The 17,990-nt window shown below is 34.1% G+C and overlaps 1 protein-coding gene across 1 annotated transcript; it reads left to right on the top strand.

The window, feature by feature from the left end:
- Positions 1-1,081: 1,081 nt before the first annotated feature.
- On the top strand, positions 1,082-1,501 carry LOC149544684 (wax ester synthase/diacylglycerol acyltransferase 5-like). The gene has a single exon (XM_089795998.1). It carries the CDS (start codon positions 1,082-1,084, stop codon positions 1,499-1,501), a length of 420 nt encoding a protein of 139 aa, XP_089652124.1.
- The last annotated feature ends 16,489 nt before the right edge of the window (positions 1,502-17,990 follow it).

Genomic DNA, 17,990 nt, shown 5'->3' with positions numbered 1-17,990 from the left:
TGAAGTGTACTGCTTCAGTACTCTTGTAATTGATAGGTATGAGAAGCCACAAGCTCTATCTGGTGTCAAAGAGTTGCATGTCTGGAAATATATAAGACTTTGGCATTGCAGCAATGTGGCAATAAAGGATTCCATTCATAATTTGAAGATTTTGCCAGGGAGAATGGATATGATTGGAAGAGTTTGGCATATAGTGGAGTCAACTATAAACCAACTTCTGACTGATTGTGATAGATGGTGTGATGCGTAGTTGCAGAAACCTATCACTTCCAAATCTTTTTGAAGTCATGCTTATTTCAATGCCAACAATAATTTTGTCTACTTGAACCGTTGTTTTCACTACAATGGTTATTCCACAGATGCGTGTGATTTGATTGACAAAATTCTTGAACCAAGTGAAATATATTACTGGAATCGATTGATAAAATCATGTGCCAAAACTAGAAATTTAAAGACTGCACGTGAATTGTTTGACCAAATATTCACTCGAAATGTGGTATCTTGGACCACTCTAATTTTGGGATATGATCAATATCGGCTAAGAAACGAAACCTTGAAACTATTTTCTCAGATGATACTCTTAGGTGAATATCTGAATCATGTCACACTTGTTTCCTCTCTCAGTGCGTGCACCTCAGCTATTTTCTATAAACCAAACAAAACAAGTGCTCTCATACACTATCAGAATTGGTTGTGAATATGGTATCTTTGCCAGAAATGCACTCATCAATGCATATATAAAATGTGGAAGTGTAGAAGCCGTACGTCAGGTGTTTGATAAAATGTATTGCAGAGACGTGCTCTTGTGAAATGCAATAATTGCCAGATATGTGCAAAATGGGAATGGAACAGAAGCCCTTAGAATCTTTTGTGAAATGAAGTAGACTTTTATTCTTCTGAACTAGTTACATTTGTGATTATTCTTAAAGCATGCGCTCACTGTCCCGTACCATGCTTGCGCAGTGGTTAATTTGACCTCAGTTAATAATATGAATTGGGTCAGAATGCTGAAGACAATGATTATGTAGTAGATGTGGATCCGTTGACATAGTTTGTAATTACAAATCGAGACCTTACGGGAATGGTGGGTATCCTTTCAAACATTATAAAGGATAGTAAGATGCCCATTAAAGGATCGAGAAAAGTGGGATCAATACCTAAGTGTTTGGCACATATTAGTTTCAGTTTGGACGACGTCAAAACTATCAAACAAGCTATGAATGGGACTATAAATGATGTGATTCTAGGAAATCTGGCGGTTGCCTTGGTCAAATATTTGCACTGGATATATGCAAGTCGGGAACAAACTCTACCATCAAATCCGGTTGTGAGGATTTTAATCCCTATGAATATGAGGTTGGCACCAGGCATACAAGAGTTGGCAGACATGGAGAGTAAAAGTGGGCAATGTCAGTGGAGTAATGATCTTGGATATTTCATTATTTCTCTTTCAATGCTTAAATATGGAGATCCTCTTCACTATGCGCAGGCATGTGTTTGACAAAATGCACAATAATGTATCTTGGAGAAGTAATTCTTGCTCGCAAGATGGCCTGTCCGATCCAAGAGCTAGCAAAACATATATTGATAAGGTTGATTCTATAAAGCTTCTGTGTGAATTTGCATCTCAAGGCAACCTCAAAGTTGTTTAAAGACTTGTGAAGGGTGGACCAAATCCATTTGCATGCGATGAGTAGGTCCAAATAGCTTTGCATCATGCCTCTATGTCTCTAAGTGATTACAAGGCACATCAACTGTTTGACCAAATTTCACACAAAAGAACATTTAAATTCTCTAGTAAATTAAAACTCATTTGCCACCCTCAACTCAGCTCGCATAGCATGGTTACAGAAGACACTAATGTGTGAGGCATTTATAAAACTTGAGTGAATCATTCAAATATCAAAAGAAGATCAGCAAGGATTTATTATGCAACCTTCCTCTCAAAAGATGTAAAATTCGAGTTTCAGGTCACACTGGGTTAATTCTATAGAGGTTAATTAACCTCACCCAAATCACGTATTTGGGAGGTAGTTACTAACCACAGAGGGGTAGTTATTAACCTCTGCGTCTATATAAGGGCTCTTTTGGGCTTTGTAAAGGGACTTTTTGGTTGGAACAATAAGGGAACACTATGCTGAAATTTTGATCTAGAGATAAATTTTGGAAAGTATGTACACTTTTTATCTCTAAATTGAAAAATCTCTATTGCTTTCTTGGTGCAAGAAAAAGAAATGAGATGTGCTTTGGGTTTCTTATTTTAAAATCCAAATTGTTATACGTTGTGGTAGACATTCTCATGGTGCTATGCGAGTGTTTACAAATGATAATGAATATGCTTAACAACATTGGTTGCTTTCAAGCGTAGTTCTTGGACACCACCATTATCGATCTTGTTAACCACAGAGGGTTGTGAGGGCGTGTGGTGCATTCGTCTTCCATGACTCTCTCCTTGAACTTTGAAGTTTGAATTCTTTATTTGAAAATCTATTAAAAATTATATCATACGAGGGAGCTGCCCCTCAAAATGCAGAGGAAGGCCGGATATCAAGGGCCTATCCAACTATTGTGAATGGTTTGCCACACACTCCGTTGGGCAATTCTACTATGACAAATCTGTTTACCAACACAACTCATACAATAAACTTTTTTTATATACTTTTTAATTTTCAAACACATCCTTTAATTTGGTCTATATTACTACTAGCTATCATCCACATCCAATTGGCCCAATGGGTCCCTGACATCAACATGTGGCCCCTCAAAAAGCCATGTCTTATAGACTTCAAACACATCCTTTAACAAATGTGTTTTAATAAATTCATCTCTTTTATAATATAATTTTTAAATAATATAATATTAGATGTGTGTGTGTATTTCAAGACATAATGTAATTCAATAGTCACAAAATACTTTAATAATGAAAGATAATTAACTATTATTTTAGTTTTAATTATTAATAAAAGGATATATAAATACTTATATTAAATATTAAAAATGTCTATATTTAAGAATCTAATTCATTTTTAAAAGATGGGAAATTTTATATTTAAGTAAAAATTATATTTAAAAAAATTGATATTAACAATTTGATTGAAAAGAAGACAAAATAAAAATAATTGTAATGAAAACATTTTCTTAATTATTACTTTATTCAATTTTCAACTATTAAAATCAAGTTTATTATTTCTTAGTTGAATATACTTATTAATTATCTATATTAAATTTTAAAGTAATATTTATATTTTTCTTCAATACCTTACTATCATATTTTTATTTTGACTCACTTCCTCAATAAAATATCATTTAAAATTTTGTTTAATTTTTATTGTTAATAATAAGTTAGGATAATATATTATTAGAAAAATATGAACTAATTTTTTTTTTTTTTTGTCTATAATTCTATTCAATAATACAAAAAACAATATACTAAAAAATGTTAAATAATTTACTTAATAAATTTTTTTTTATTTACTTAAATTCATTAAATTATTTAACAATATTATAATTTAAATTTAATATCCTATAATATTAAAAACATACTCCACAACCACTTCAAATATTTGAAATACAAATGTTATTCCTATGTTGAAGTTAACAGGTAACCTTTTTTTGTCAAATATAAAATAATTTTTAATATTATTATTAAAAAATAATGTATTTTACATAATTAAATAAATTATTAACAATTCAATGAACTATATAATAAAAGATTATTTGAAACTTAAAGTCAAATACTTAAATAAAATGTCAGGACAATGTATTGTTAGCGCAAAGGATAGGGTATGAATTGACACAATTTTCTATGGTGCAAATAAGTTGCACTATAGTTGGTACCCCCCCTTCCCCACCCCGAAAAAATGTACACCTCGCATCCCATCTATTCTCCATCCTCTCACTCCATCCCATAGAGCTCAGGGAACACGTGTACTGTGCACTTCACTCTACATCTATTTGTGCTTGAGTGGCCTACCTCTTGGCTCATGTGATGTCCCATTCAGATGAGTTTTTGGGAAGGATAGGTTTGTTAGTGGGAGGGGAAAAAATAATAGGTATGGAGGGGGATAATGTAGATTGGGTAAGGGAGATAGGTAGAAAGGTTAGGGGGTAGGAAATTAGTTTGTGGGGTTATAAATAAAGTTAGTAAGGGTACTAGGATAGTATAGGTAATATGTTGTTAGTTTATTATAGTATTTGGTTATTAAAGTGCATTATGTATTTCATATATGTATAAATTATACTATATATATATAATATGTTTAATATATTCTTGTATATGTTTTTTCATTATTAACTCAAAATTGAGTTGTTGGTGAATTTATTTTCTTGAGTATAAATTTTAATATTTTAGGTATATTGCTCAAACATTAGTAATTGATTTTCATTCTTCTAAATTTTGTCTCCAACCAATAATATATAGAGTGCTATATTAGACGTCTAAAACTCATAAAGGATGCCTTCATAAACTATAATTGCATCATAGATAATGTTAACTAACATTTGATATGGTTGAATTCTAGAGTAAATTGGGAAACCTTATGTTAACCCTTTAATATGTGTGTGTGTGTGTGTGTGTGTGTGTGTGTGGTGTATTTTTGCCATGAATTTTTGGGCATGACATTCTGGTATCATGGCATGGTTTCAACACTAGGAACCTAACCCATTACATTTCCACATATGAAAACTTCAACATTGGGAGGATTCATGTTGTCACCCGTAATGGTCATCGAAGAGCTAGATTCCCTAGAGTTGCATGTGCAACACATGTTGAGGTAGAGTAGGAGGTTGAGGTACCCCCACCTAAGAAGCCTCAAAGTCTCAACTAGGATATTATGAATTCTATCCAAAACCTCATTGGGGTATTTCAGTAGAGGCTACCACCTATAGCCCCATAGCTAGATCAATAGGATTTAGAGAGGCATAGGACTATTATCAAGGAGAGGAGTAGGAGTCCCCCGCCTAGTCATGTAGAGGGTCAAGATGATCATGAGGTAGCATCAGTGCACTAGATGGAGCCACCACTTGTTCCAAAGCCACAAGCAGTGGCGAGAGCACCTAGAGACATAGAAGATGAAATTAGGGAGCCATTATGACTCCAACCACCCATATTCATAGGATCTACAAATGGAACATAGGCAAAGACATGGTTGTAGAGCTTGTAGGAATGCTTTGGATTGTGTTCCTATCAGAGCAATCTAAAGGTATGACTTTCCATTCACCTATTATGTGATAACCCCTCAAACTAGTGGTAGCAAGAGGAGGCCATAGGTGGAGTGAGTGTAGATACACTTTCTTGGGAGGCATTTGTGGGAAAATTTAGAGATAGGTATCTCTCAGAGCATTTAGGTAGAGACAAATAAAGGAGTTCCATGATTTCTAGCAGAGAGGTCTTACAATGACATAGTATGAGAGTAGATTTCTTGAGCTCCTCCCATATATTGATTACATGAAGAATGAGGAACTTTGGATCGATCATTTCATTAAGAGTCTTAATATGTCTCTTTAGAGAATAATTTACCTATCATTTTCTACCATCTTTGTAAGGGGCAGTTGAAGTGGCACTAGTTGTCGAAGATATGTGTACTTAATTGATGAAGGGAGCATCCTGAGATTGATTGAATGAGAATAAAAATGAAACTAATAAAGTGATAACACAAGCACAAAAAGAGAAGAAAATATAATGTTGAAGCTTTTGGATTGCATGGTAACTAGCTAATTTTGACTAGTGTTGCCATCAATACCAAAGAGGCAAATTGTTGGAAGCTACAATTAGAGAAATTGTTATGTTGTCAATGATGTCAAACCTATTGGTAAGATAGAGAGACATTTACTAATAGTGTAGAGTGTCATATCATTTGATTGATGAAGAGTATTTGAAAAGAAGAGATCATGTGATGACCTAGTGAAAGGTTGAGTTAAGATGTGTTAAGTATTATGTAAATATAATGGACACTTGATAAGTTAGTCCTTGAGAAGATAATGTGTTGTTCAATCAATAAACTAAGAGTAGATGAAAGTTAGATGAAGCTAAGAGTTGAAAAAATTCAAAAGGATAAGCTTGACGGAGCATGAATATTGCATGGTCAATGAAGGAATTGAAGTAGAAGATTAAGGAACTTATGAAGAAGTCAAGACAAATAGTTCGAGTCGAGCACTAGTTATTATTGAACAAGTGTAGTTGTGACTGAGCATAGTAATGGTCAAGTGATAAATTATAGTGTGTGTCAAGTTACATAGTAAAAATTGAGCTGAAGAATACAATGATTGTTGAGTGACAACAAAAGTATAGTTTGAGAAAGATTTAAGTATGAGGCTGATACAGTTGGGATTTTGATTTAGTCAAAGTGTGTGGAAGATAATGATTGATGAGTTGGAATATTTAATGCACAAGGAGATTTTGTTAAATTATCAAAGGAAATGATTTGATCATAAGTTTCTAGAAGATTAAGAAGAACAAAAGGATAGAAGGATTTGATGAATCTAACCTAATCTTAAGATCTACAGTGAAGTTTAAGTGATAAAATATCAAAATTTCCTATATAAGGAGGCATAAGGAATGAATTCAAAGGTTTCTTCTTTGATTATTGGTGATCTTAAGGAGAATTTTTAAAGGGGAGAACAACATAGGTGAAGTGTGAATAGTTTTCAAAGTGTGATTGCTTGAGGAGGTGCTAAGCATATCAGTGATGGAGATATGAACGAAGGCCAATCAATGAACTAGCAGATAAGTAATGGAGATCTAAATTTGCAAAGGGAGTTGTACTTTATAGATAAAATGTATTGTTACATTCTAACCATTGTATTAGTCCAAAATCCTTTAATCAAGGTGACATTCTAATTGAATGTTCTAAGGTCCTCTAACAAGGTCACTCCTAATAGGGTGATTAAATCCTTTAACATGGTCATATTTAATAGTTGTTTGTATAACCATTAATAGGGTTGGTTATTGATTTATCTTACTTTAAAAGAGTAAAACATTGGTACCATGTTAGTTGGTGAATTTTCCCAAATTGGGTTTCCACATTAAATCTTGGTGTCAAAAGTGTTATTATCATGTATGGATTTTATTGTTTTACATGCTATATTTTATATTAGTTTATTTAATAATAGTTGGCACATATAATGATAGATAGTTAAGGTATTGCATGAAATGTTAAATTATTGGTAATATACTATAGAGACCGAGTGGGTATCTGAGATTGTTTAAGTTGTTTGAAGTGTTTAAAAGTTCAATTGATACATTTGGACATAAGCATAATTGATTTACCTACCTCTCATTTATTCTAAATCATTATAACATGGTTAAGCCCTTAACAGGACATACTTCATAAGCATACAATTATTTATGGGTATTGATCCCCACCATGGTTTTGATCCAAGTTGGGTTTCCCTATAACCATAAAAATTGTGTCAAATATGTGAACGATTTTATGGGATAGATTATTTTACTTTTTGAATTTGTGTTATTTATCTTTTAAAGGTTAAAGATGTTTAAAAAAATCTTTTTTAGATGATTATTTAGTACCAACAATTGGTATTAGAGATTTGGTCCTCTAGCATGGTAAAATCTTAATAGCTTGAGATAAATATCTAAGATGATAAATAATGAAGTGTTAATCACATTATGGTTTTGAAGAGTAGTAAAAAAATGCTTAGTCATTATCTAACATAGTTTTTTGGTTATCACTATGACCAAGCTACTACTTAGGCTAAGTGAATAGTGCATGTTGAGTGAATAGAGCGAGCCAAGTGATCAGTGCAAGTCGAACATTAGTGTCCAGACAATACATGTCGAGTGATATGAAAGTTAGTGCTAAGCACTAGTAGGTGTCAAGTAGTCAATATGAATTGAGTGATTCAAGTGATGAGAAAATAGTATGTTCTGAGCCATTTAAGAGATGAGTAAATAGTAGAGAGAATAGTTACGACTGAGCATCAGAAGTCTATTGATGCCAAGTGAACTAGTCATTGGCATACAAGTTTGCAATGGTACAAAATTTATGTAAACCATTTTTGGCCAACATAATCTTGAATTTTTGATATTAAGAGACAAGGATCAAGCCATATTGTGCATCCTTATGCAACCCATGTAGCCAATCAAAAAGGGAAGCATTTAGCAGAAATAAGATTCAACTAGAGCCATTTATTATTACCTAAGAACATCTCCAAATACCTATTTAGAGAGGAAAAACCTAAGGGGAAGTAATAAAGATGATAGAGTACAAAGAGGAGTGTCATATGTGAAAGGAGGCATGGAGAAGATGCTTAATTAAAGGAATAGAATTGTAGAACCAGTTGATGAGAATAGAACCAGTTGAGAAGACAAGTAGTGAAGGGTCAGAGAAGATACACTTTGATGCAAAGATCTCCTTTAAATAGGAAAATAGGTTATGTTGTGGCCTTATAATACTTCAATATCTCAAAATAGATTCAATAAAGGGCTCTACACCTTTGTATAAACCTTGCTCACAAACATGAACTAGGTACTTGAAAGAGCACAATTAGATCACTAACCACAAAACCACTAAATAATAGGGATATACTTGAAATGGGAACCTATGTGTTCAAAGGGGAATGTAAAGCTTCCTAAAAAATCAACAAACTTAGCTTGATGGATTAGAATAGTCTAACTTATGCCAACAGTCTCAAATTGTAAGATTGGCTTTTAGGCCTATGAGTCTCAATTAGCCATTGGGTTTGTAAGGGAAGTATACATTGGCCTAATAACCAGACTTAACCACCAACTAAGAAACTAGAGCTATGTAGTAGAGATCATATTACACCCTTAGAAAGGTGTCATCCATCCCCTAAGTGCCTATAGCACTTCAATACTTGTTGTTCTGTACCAAACACATAGAGATGTTTTAGCCTAGGGCTGGCTTGCAAAATTAAAAGTCTTTCTTTCCATATCACATCCTTTAGAGGTCTTATAATACACCCTCTTAACTTGTATTTTCCTAAGTAGTATGAGGTTCATATGGTGAAAATGCAAGTTGGGGCATTTTTTGCCAAAACTTGCCAATAAAATGGGGATTTTGGTACACCTGAAGGAGAATGTTAAGTATCTTTAGATGCTTATTACTTCACTACTTCAAACCACTTGCATTCTTCTCCTAAGACATTCAAATTTTAAGATCAAACATTCATTTACTCCTTCCAATTCATATCAGTCTATACACTTACATAATGCAGCAATTTACAAGGAAAAATGGGAGATTTTATTGATTTAAATTGCCAAAGTACATTTTATGTGTCTTCCACCTGCTTGAAAAGGCTATTTGAAGACCTTTCCCAACTAATCCAACTATTTTCTTAAGGTTTTGATCATTGGGAGTGATTAAGTGAAATTTTTTTAAATGTAACAAGAAACTATCAGTTTTACCGAGTAGTTAGTGTTAATCAAGCTCACTCATGCACTAAAGACAGTTCCCCATATGTGTTGAGAATTTAGTGTTAACTGAGTAAGGAGATAGTGTTGACTAAGATGGGTTGGTTAATGAAGGAATGCTAGCATAAACTCTGTACTAACCAAGGTGGGTCAATTAAGAAAGGGATTCCTTGTGTTAATCAAGTACATAGTTTAGAAGCCTAAGAACACACCTACCCTTTCCTAGGACTATGATGTGCCTAATGACCATAGTCAAAAGCCCATGGTTTATAAAACACCAAAGGTGACTAGGCCTTATAAGAAGGTTTATTTTTAATGAAAAAAGTACTTCTAAAACTTATTAAAGACTCTTAGGCATGAGTGCCCTTATGTGAAACTCATGAAGAGCTTGTTGTAGTCGATGCTTTGGAGAGTAGACGAATATGTGCTCCTAAACCATACTCCCATGTTTTAAAAACTCAAGTCCCACTTTAGGATAGTTGTTGAATAGAAGTACCATGCTTGGAAATGCATTTTTTACTCATTCATGTAGCATCTATAGGAGTTGATATAATCCAACTCCACAGTGCACCAAGATCACTTGCATGCAAATATCTTGTTGAAGAGAAACCAAAGGAGCAAGAGCTTGGAGCAAACAATGCATGAGAAAATATTTCACAATAGAAAAAATGAAATTTCTATGTGAATGGATAAATTTAAAATGAGAGAGAGACTAAATATAAAGGCCTCAAGGAAGCTTGTAGAACAAGCTAGAAAGTGGTAGAAGATAAGGCTGACAACTAAGCACACCTCCACAAAAAGCTGGAACATGCTAGAAGGGAACAAACTCCTATGTTGTCAACAACTCATCACTAAAATTATTAACTACATGAATTAACCTAAGTAAGCTTAAGTAATAGAATAAATAATTAGCAAATAATTATTTATTTACTCTAACACCTTCCCTTAAGTGCAAATTAGGGGAATTCCTTAAGCTTGTAAAATTAAGATGAAATGCAGAATGGATCCTAGCAACAAAGCCATGTTAGGTACCCATGTACAATGCAAAGAAATGCAACCTCTAAAAATAGGGAAAGAGTGAAAACCTCATGAGAAAAACCCTCCCCCAAAAAGAGGTAAAACATGCTGAAAAAACCATGAAGGAAGGAAGGCCTCAAAAAGACCCCCCAAGGAAAATGATTGGAAATGGCTCAAGAGACTCTCTCAAAACCATAAGTACAACTAGTCCCCCATGAGAATAGACACCAAGGTCCCCCCAGAATGATAGAGCTCCTATAGGAATGATCAAACCAATGAAACTCCAATGTGGAAGGAACAAAGGCTCATAATAAGGAAACCCCTGAATGAGAGTGGAAATTGGAAGGCCTAGCTAATGCCCAAAAGAAAAAGGATGAGGATCCTAAAATGGAATCCCCAAGGTAGGTGTGATGACACTTTTATGAATGTTCACTATAGTATCCGCAACAAGTGCACTTGGAGCCTCAATGAATGAAGTTGGAGGATTAGGTAGAGTGGAAGAAGAACCCTATAGAGGAGAAAAACACTCAACTAGATGTGGTGTGGCAATCAAAATAGGGATCTCAAGAACAATACAAAGGTTCAAGTATTTTGACTACACCACATGATGCTCTTGCGAAAGAGAAGAGTTGTGATCCAACAATGGAGATGGTAGACCAAAGTGTGAGAAGATGTAGAGATGAGTGGAAGGATCGACTACCCCTATAGCAATAAGAACTCATGTTACATGATCTTGAATGAAGACTGAATTAGTAGTGAACTCAACTATCTTCCCTAATCTATTGCGTGTAATTTGAGAAATTGAGAGAAGGTTGGTAGACAAAGATGGAACATACAATACATCATCGAATATACCATCCTAGATGTGAACTAAACCTTTCCCATAGATTGGTAGGGTAGTGTTATTCCCCATGAGAATATGAGGAATAGGAGAAGCCTCAAGAGTAGAGAAGACACTTTGAGAAGATGGCATATGGTGAGAAGCACCTGAATCCAGTATCCAAGGAGCCTGTGAAGGAGATCCAATGGAATCCTATAATGGATGACCCTTTACAAGATCTGATGTACATGGTGAAGATTTGAAAGAAGACTAAAAGGTAGACCCTTGTGAGGTAGAAAAGGATGGAGAAGAAATAGTGGTCTTCTAAAGAAGAGCTTGCAAATCTGCAATTTGTTTCTCATAGCCATTAAATCTCTTCTAAAAATAATGTGCCTCATCATGAGATCCTTTCCCACAATAGGAATAGGTAGGAGTCTCAGTCTTCATTTTATCCTTCTTCTTAGAAGATGATGAACCAATAGAAGAGGGATATAATATTTGCTTCATTATGCTCATGTGTATGCTTAACAAGCAATGTCTGGGACTGTGAACCTAAAAGTGAATCCATTTGATTGATCTTGGACTATTCATGAGTTAACCAATCAAACAATATCTCAAATGAAGGCATCCTGTGTCTATCACCCAAGGAATCCATAGTGGAGTAGAAAGTGGAAGAGAAGATCTGATATTGGCCTCTCAACTTTGAGAGTGTCAAAAAGATATGCTCATCATTTGTCTTGGTTTTCCCACATCCATGCAAAAGTGTATGCAAAGATTTTAATTTCATCAAGAACTCCTCAATGGTGGGAAATTTTTTAGGTGTCAAAGAATTCAACTCTACATCAAGCTAAAGTGCTTGAAACTCATTCACTATGCCAAAAAAAAGTCCAAAATTTGAGCCAATAAGCCCATAGAGTGGTCAAACCATCCAAGTGAAATAGTAGACTATCTAAAATATTCAATGCAATCAATCCCATGGCCTCGTCCATTTTATTCCTATGCTAAAGAACCTCAAAATGGCATGTAAGAATAGGTTGTTTCTCATCCAAACATGACCAAAAGCCCCTTGACATGAGAAGCCTATTCATTCGTGCCTTCCAAGTGTGATAGTTATGTGGTGTGAGACGGGTCAAAAATGGATCCACCATTGAGAGAGAAGAAGATAAAAGCAAAAGGGTCTTATTCTAGAGTAAATTATAGAAAATAAAATGATGCCCCCAATGCAAAAGAGATCAATTAAGCCCCCTAATGTATGATTTGGGCACTCTATACTTAGTGTGATTACAATAGCCAATTTAAGGCCTATTTTTGAAAGTAGTATTTTTTTCCACATAACCTATAATGTAATTGCAGATCTAGAAAGTAGACAAAAAAATATATGCACTTTCAAAAAAATGGAACCTAATTATGTGTCAAGATGAGTCCATACAAAGCATTTAAAGGGGAAAAAATTGAGATTTGTGAGTTGCAAAAAAATTGAGGTTCAGAGATATCAAACCACCTGCACCAATGTATAGATCAAAAAATTCTACCAAAAAACACAAAAAATTGCTCGAAAAAATGAGTTCGTATGAGGGAGATATTGTTGTTTGAAAATCACCTTTGTAGTTATTTTTTTTTAAATCACCTCCATTGTACCTCCAAAAAATGAAGAAAAAATCGTAAAAAATGTTAGATCTATTATGTCAAACCCTCTTTCTCCTTTTTCTCCAAATACTAAAAAATTCTCTTCCTCCTAATTGAAGAAAAAATCACAAACAAACTAGGATTTATGTCTCTAGATTGCGGCTTCAAAAATCCTTCAACCAAGAAGTAGCAAGGAGGCTCTGATACCATGTAGGAGTTGATAAAATCCAACTCCATAGTGTGCCAAGATCACTTGCATGCAAATAGCTTGCTGAAGAGAAACCAAAGGAGCAAGAGCTTGAAGCAAACAATGCAAGAGAAAATATTTTACAATAGGAAAAATGAAATTGCTATGTGAATGGATGAATTTACAATGAGAGAGAGACCAAATATAAAGGCCTCAAGGGAGCTTTTAGAACAAGCTAGAATGTGGTAGAAGATAAGGTTGACAACTAAGCACACTTGCACAAAAGGGTGGAACATGCTAGAAGGGAACAAACTCCTGTGTTGTCAACAACTCATCACTATAATTATTAACTACATGCATTAAACTAAGTAAGCTTAAGTAATAGAATAAATAATAAATAATTAATGAATTATTTACTCTAACAACATCTATATCTAGAAGACCCTTCCGTTTGACCAAGTAGTATGTGTAAGTCTTTTTTCTTGTCTTCTTGACCATCTTTGAATCCAAAATCTTCTCCAACTATAGTGGTTGGCTAGGTGGCAAGTCTTTTATCCATTATTACTTTCCATCATCAAAATCTTACTTTACATCATTAGTCCCTACATCACCTTTGAATGGGGTGAGATCACAAAAATTAAAGATAGGAGAAATAGAAATGGTAGGGGAAAATGAAATTTTATATGCATTTTCCCAAAATTTATGCAATATCTAATAGGGTTCAATCTTTCTCATTTAAAACTTGGTATATACCCTAGGTAGCCATGTTTTTTTCAAGTATGCCCATACTTGGTCTCCTTCCTTGAAAAAAACATGTTTCTTCTTCTCGTCTTCCTGTTGTTTGTATTTTATAGTATTTTGATTCAAAGTGTCTCTGGCTTGATCATGAATCTATTTGATCCATGCTTAGAATTATGCACCTTGTGCATTGAGTTTAAAGTAACTTAGTAAATCTCTTAGTTCCATGACTCCTCTAGGATGAATTCCATAGTGTATACGTGAAAACCTAGTTTTTTAGGAGCATTTATAGACAAGGAAACATTAGTTGTACATGTATATCAAACATTGAAGTAAATCAAAATACAACTAATTCTACTTGAGATATAAAAAATAATATAACTGAAAGACAAGATTTCCCATTTAACCTCAAAGTAGCTCAACAAGGGAACCCACAAGAGGCCTTGTTGGTGTACTCAATAATAAGGGATGTGGATGTGCTCTCCTCAAACACAACTATGATTGAATCCCACAATAATAGAAGTATGAAAAAGAGATAATGAACCTATGCTAACATGAGTGAAGAACACTTCAACTAATGGCTATAGAAGCAACCATGCTTGAAAGAATTCAAGGATGTGAAGGTGAAGGTAACAAGTAAATCTAATGATGCAATGCTAAATGAAAATGAAAAAACAATGCAAGAAATCAAACATCTATCAAAGGGTTAGCAATAATATCTAAAATGATCTAAACTTGAACTAGCATGATAACAATGCAATGAAGGAGATTAAAAGTGCTTGAGACAAGGTCTCTTTATATAGGCTTGATAGAGGTCTTGAGGATGTGGCATCCACATAGGTGCCACAAGAGAGATACATGGGCTAAGGGATAAGCCATGCAAAATTAAACATCAGTCTTTTATGATTAAGATGGCTCAAGGTGTGCTCACACATTTGTGAGCAATCTTGGGGAAAGGAATGCAAGACAAGGGTGTAAGAGGATTTTGGGAGAAGCTAATTAAATGGGGGCTCCTTGGGCTTTGAGTTTCTCACACATATGTGAGAAACCACTTAGGGGCTAAAAGGTTTTTAAGAGGGTATTTAGGATAGAAAAAGTGGGATTAACTAGTGGGTAGGCTTAGAAGGATGAGAATGATGGGTGGTAAGCTAGGCTTTAGGTGGGATTAGGATTAAATTAAATAGGTTTTAATTTAATCATAAGATTATATAATTTAATAAAGTGGAAGGAATCAAATAAATTAGAATTTATTTAAAGGGGGATTTATGGAGCACTATGTATTAAATAAATTTAACACATTAGGGGAAAGTATTCAAATTAAATTTAAATACATTAGAGAAGTGAACCTATTTAATTAAATAAGTAGAATAATATGAAAAATATAATTAATTAATAAATAATCAATTATAGTGTCAAGATAAATATTAATAAATTAATATAGTGTTTTATGATGATTTTAAGTGTCTACTCATAGTTCACTTGGAATGGTGTCTTCCTTTTTGACCTATTTACTAAGTCATTGAATGCAATTTTTTCTTGAGGGAGGATAGCATCCCATGTCTAGCCATGTTGTTTTGTTAGATACCTTTTAAGGTTTCCTAATGATCTATTCACTACTTCAGTCTACCCATCTATTTACAAATGGCAAGCAGAACTGAAAGATATATTTGTGCCCAAATGTTTCCATAAGGTCCTCCAAAAATGACCTTGTAATTTCACATCTCTATCTAAGATAATAGATGTCAGTAATCCATGAATCTTGACCACTTCCTTAAAAAATAGGTTAGCAATATGTGAAGCATCATTAGAGCTTTTGCAAGGAACAAAATTATACATTTTACTAAATCTATCCACAATAACAAAAATGTTATGAAAACCTTGTCTAGTTATTGGGAGACCCAAGACAAAATCCATGCTCACACTATCCCATGGCTTTGTTGGAATAGCTAAGGGTTAATAAAGACCTTGGTTTTTCCTTAATCCCTTGGCTCTTTGAAAAAGGGTACAAGTTTCAACAAAATTTCTAACATCGGTGGGGTAACTTTGGCCAATGATAGTTTCTCCTTAGGAGCTCTAGAGTTTTGTCAATCCCAAAGTGACCTCCATTATGTACCATAATGCTTCTCTCTAATTGAATTTTCCCTCACAGAGCATCTTGCAATGTAAAATTGTCCTCTTTTAAATAAGTGATCATTTTGAAATAAATATTTAGAATATATATTGTTATAGGCATCAGATAAGGTAGAGAAAACTTTATGGTTGTCACCAAAATCTAGATCATCTTTGTATAGGCTTTAAGGGCATGAACCCCATGCTTTGCACTTGAACTTCTTCCACTAAAGTGACACACTTGATGAGATCATATTCTACCTTGATTGTAATGGCTTCCTTATGTTTAATAGAGAATGTAAAGTCTTGGAGTTGCTCTATCAACTTCATGTGTCTACAACTCAACTTATCTTGGTTGTTTAGGAAGCTTAGTGCATGATTTTCTGTATAGATAATGAATTATTTAGGAAGAAAGTAGTGCCTCCATTTCATGAGAGCCTAAACCATACCATAGAATTCTAGGTCATATGTATTGTATTTCTTGGTATCATTGAGTTTTTCAGTGAAGAAAGCCACCAGTCTTCCCTCTTGACTGAGGATTGCACCTATGGCAAGGTTACTAGCATTAGTCTCCACTATGAATAATTTGTTGAAGGTAGGTAGTGCCAAGATTGGATATTGTGCTACTCTACCCTTTAGATACTCAAAAGCTTCATCTACTTGTGTTGTCCATTGAAAATTTATCTTCTTACCTCCTTTGATAGTATCCAACAAAGGTGCACAAATATGACTAAATTTTTTGATAAATTTCCTATAAAATGTTTCCAATCCATGGAAGCTCCTAACTTCCCCTATTGTCTTAGGTATTAGCCAACTGAGGATAGCCTCTACCTTTTCAAGACCCATTTTAAAGTTCTTTTAGTAATGAAAAAGCCCAAGAATGTCAATTTTGTCTTCATAAATGTACACTTTTCAAGGTTGATTGCTAACTTCTTTTCATGTAGACTTTAAAGAACTAGTTCCAAGTGTCTCATATGTTCTTTCTTGGAACTATTGAATATCAATATGTCATCTAGATAGACCACCAAAAACTTACCTATGAATCAATAAAGCACTTCATTCATCAGCCTCATGAAGGTTATAGGGGCATTGCTTAGACCAAATGGCATGACAAGCCATTCATATAATCCTTTAGTGGTTTTAAATGTTTTTTCCACTCATCTCTAGGCCTAATCCTTAGCTAATAATAGCTTGATTTAAGGTCTATTCTAGAAGAATAGCATGCTCCTCAAAGTTTCTCTAGTAGATCTTCAATCCTAAGTATAAGGAACCTATACCTTATAGTTATTTTTTTTATTTCCCTAGAGTCAGTGCAAAGTCTCCATTTTCCATCATTTTTAAGGGCCAATACACTAGGAACTGCACAAGCATTGAGACTCTTTTGAATGAGTCATTTTTCCAATAAATCGCTGATCTATTTGGATACCTATGTATTTTGATTAGGGGTGAGTTTATATGTAGCCTTATTGGAGAGAGAAGCACTTGGTATGAATTCAATCTAGTGTGAGATATCCCTCAATGGTGGGAGTTTATCTAATGTGTCTCCTACAAGTATCCCTTTGTACTTCTATAGTAGACCATCTACTTCTTTAGGAACTTCTTTATTACTTTTTTCATCTTAGGTTTGAGAAGTATGACATACCTTATTTGAGATTCTTTGATAGTATCTATCACTTCTTGTTCTCCTGTCATTATGACTAGTTGTTCTTTGGTATTCTCTTGGTGAGGATCAAGGAGAGGGAGTAGGTTATACTTGTGACCATTCTGATTTATTTGGTACTTATTTGTGACCCCATCATGCTTGGATTTGAGGTCATACTACCATGGATGTCCTAGCAAAAGGAGATAGGCATCCATGTCCACATTGTCACAAAGGAAACTATACTTGTAGTCTTTGATGGAAAATTGTACTCAAGCATATTCATTTATTAGTGTTTGTTTCCATTTTCTCAACCAAGATACATAGGAGGGATTTGAGTGGAGTATAGATTTAATTTGTCTACCATTTCCTTAAAAACAAGATTTTCAGTAGAACTAGAATAATTAATTACCTAGCATACCTTTCCATGGCTTTCATAGTTGGTTCTAAAGAGAGTCTTTCTTTG

The sequence above is a fragment of the Cupressus sempervirens genome, chromosome 8 (assembly GCF_028749045.1).
Source record: "Cupressus sempervirens isolate cs-2001-9-10 chromosome 8, ASM2874904v1, whole genome shotgun sequence".
NCBI classification, from domain to species: domain Eukaryota; kingdom Viridiplantae; phylum Streptophyta; class Pinopsida; order Cupressales; family Cupressaceae; genus Cupressus; species Cupressus sempervirens.
This window is presented reverse-complemented; position numbering and strand designations above follow the sequence as displayed.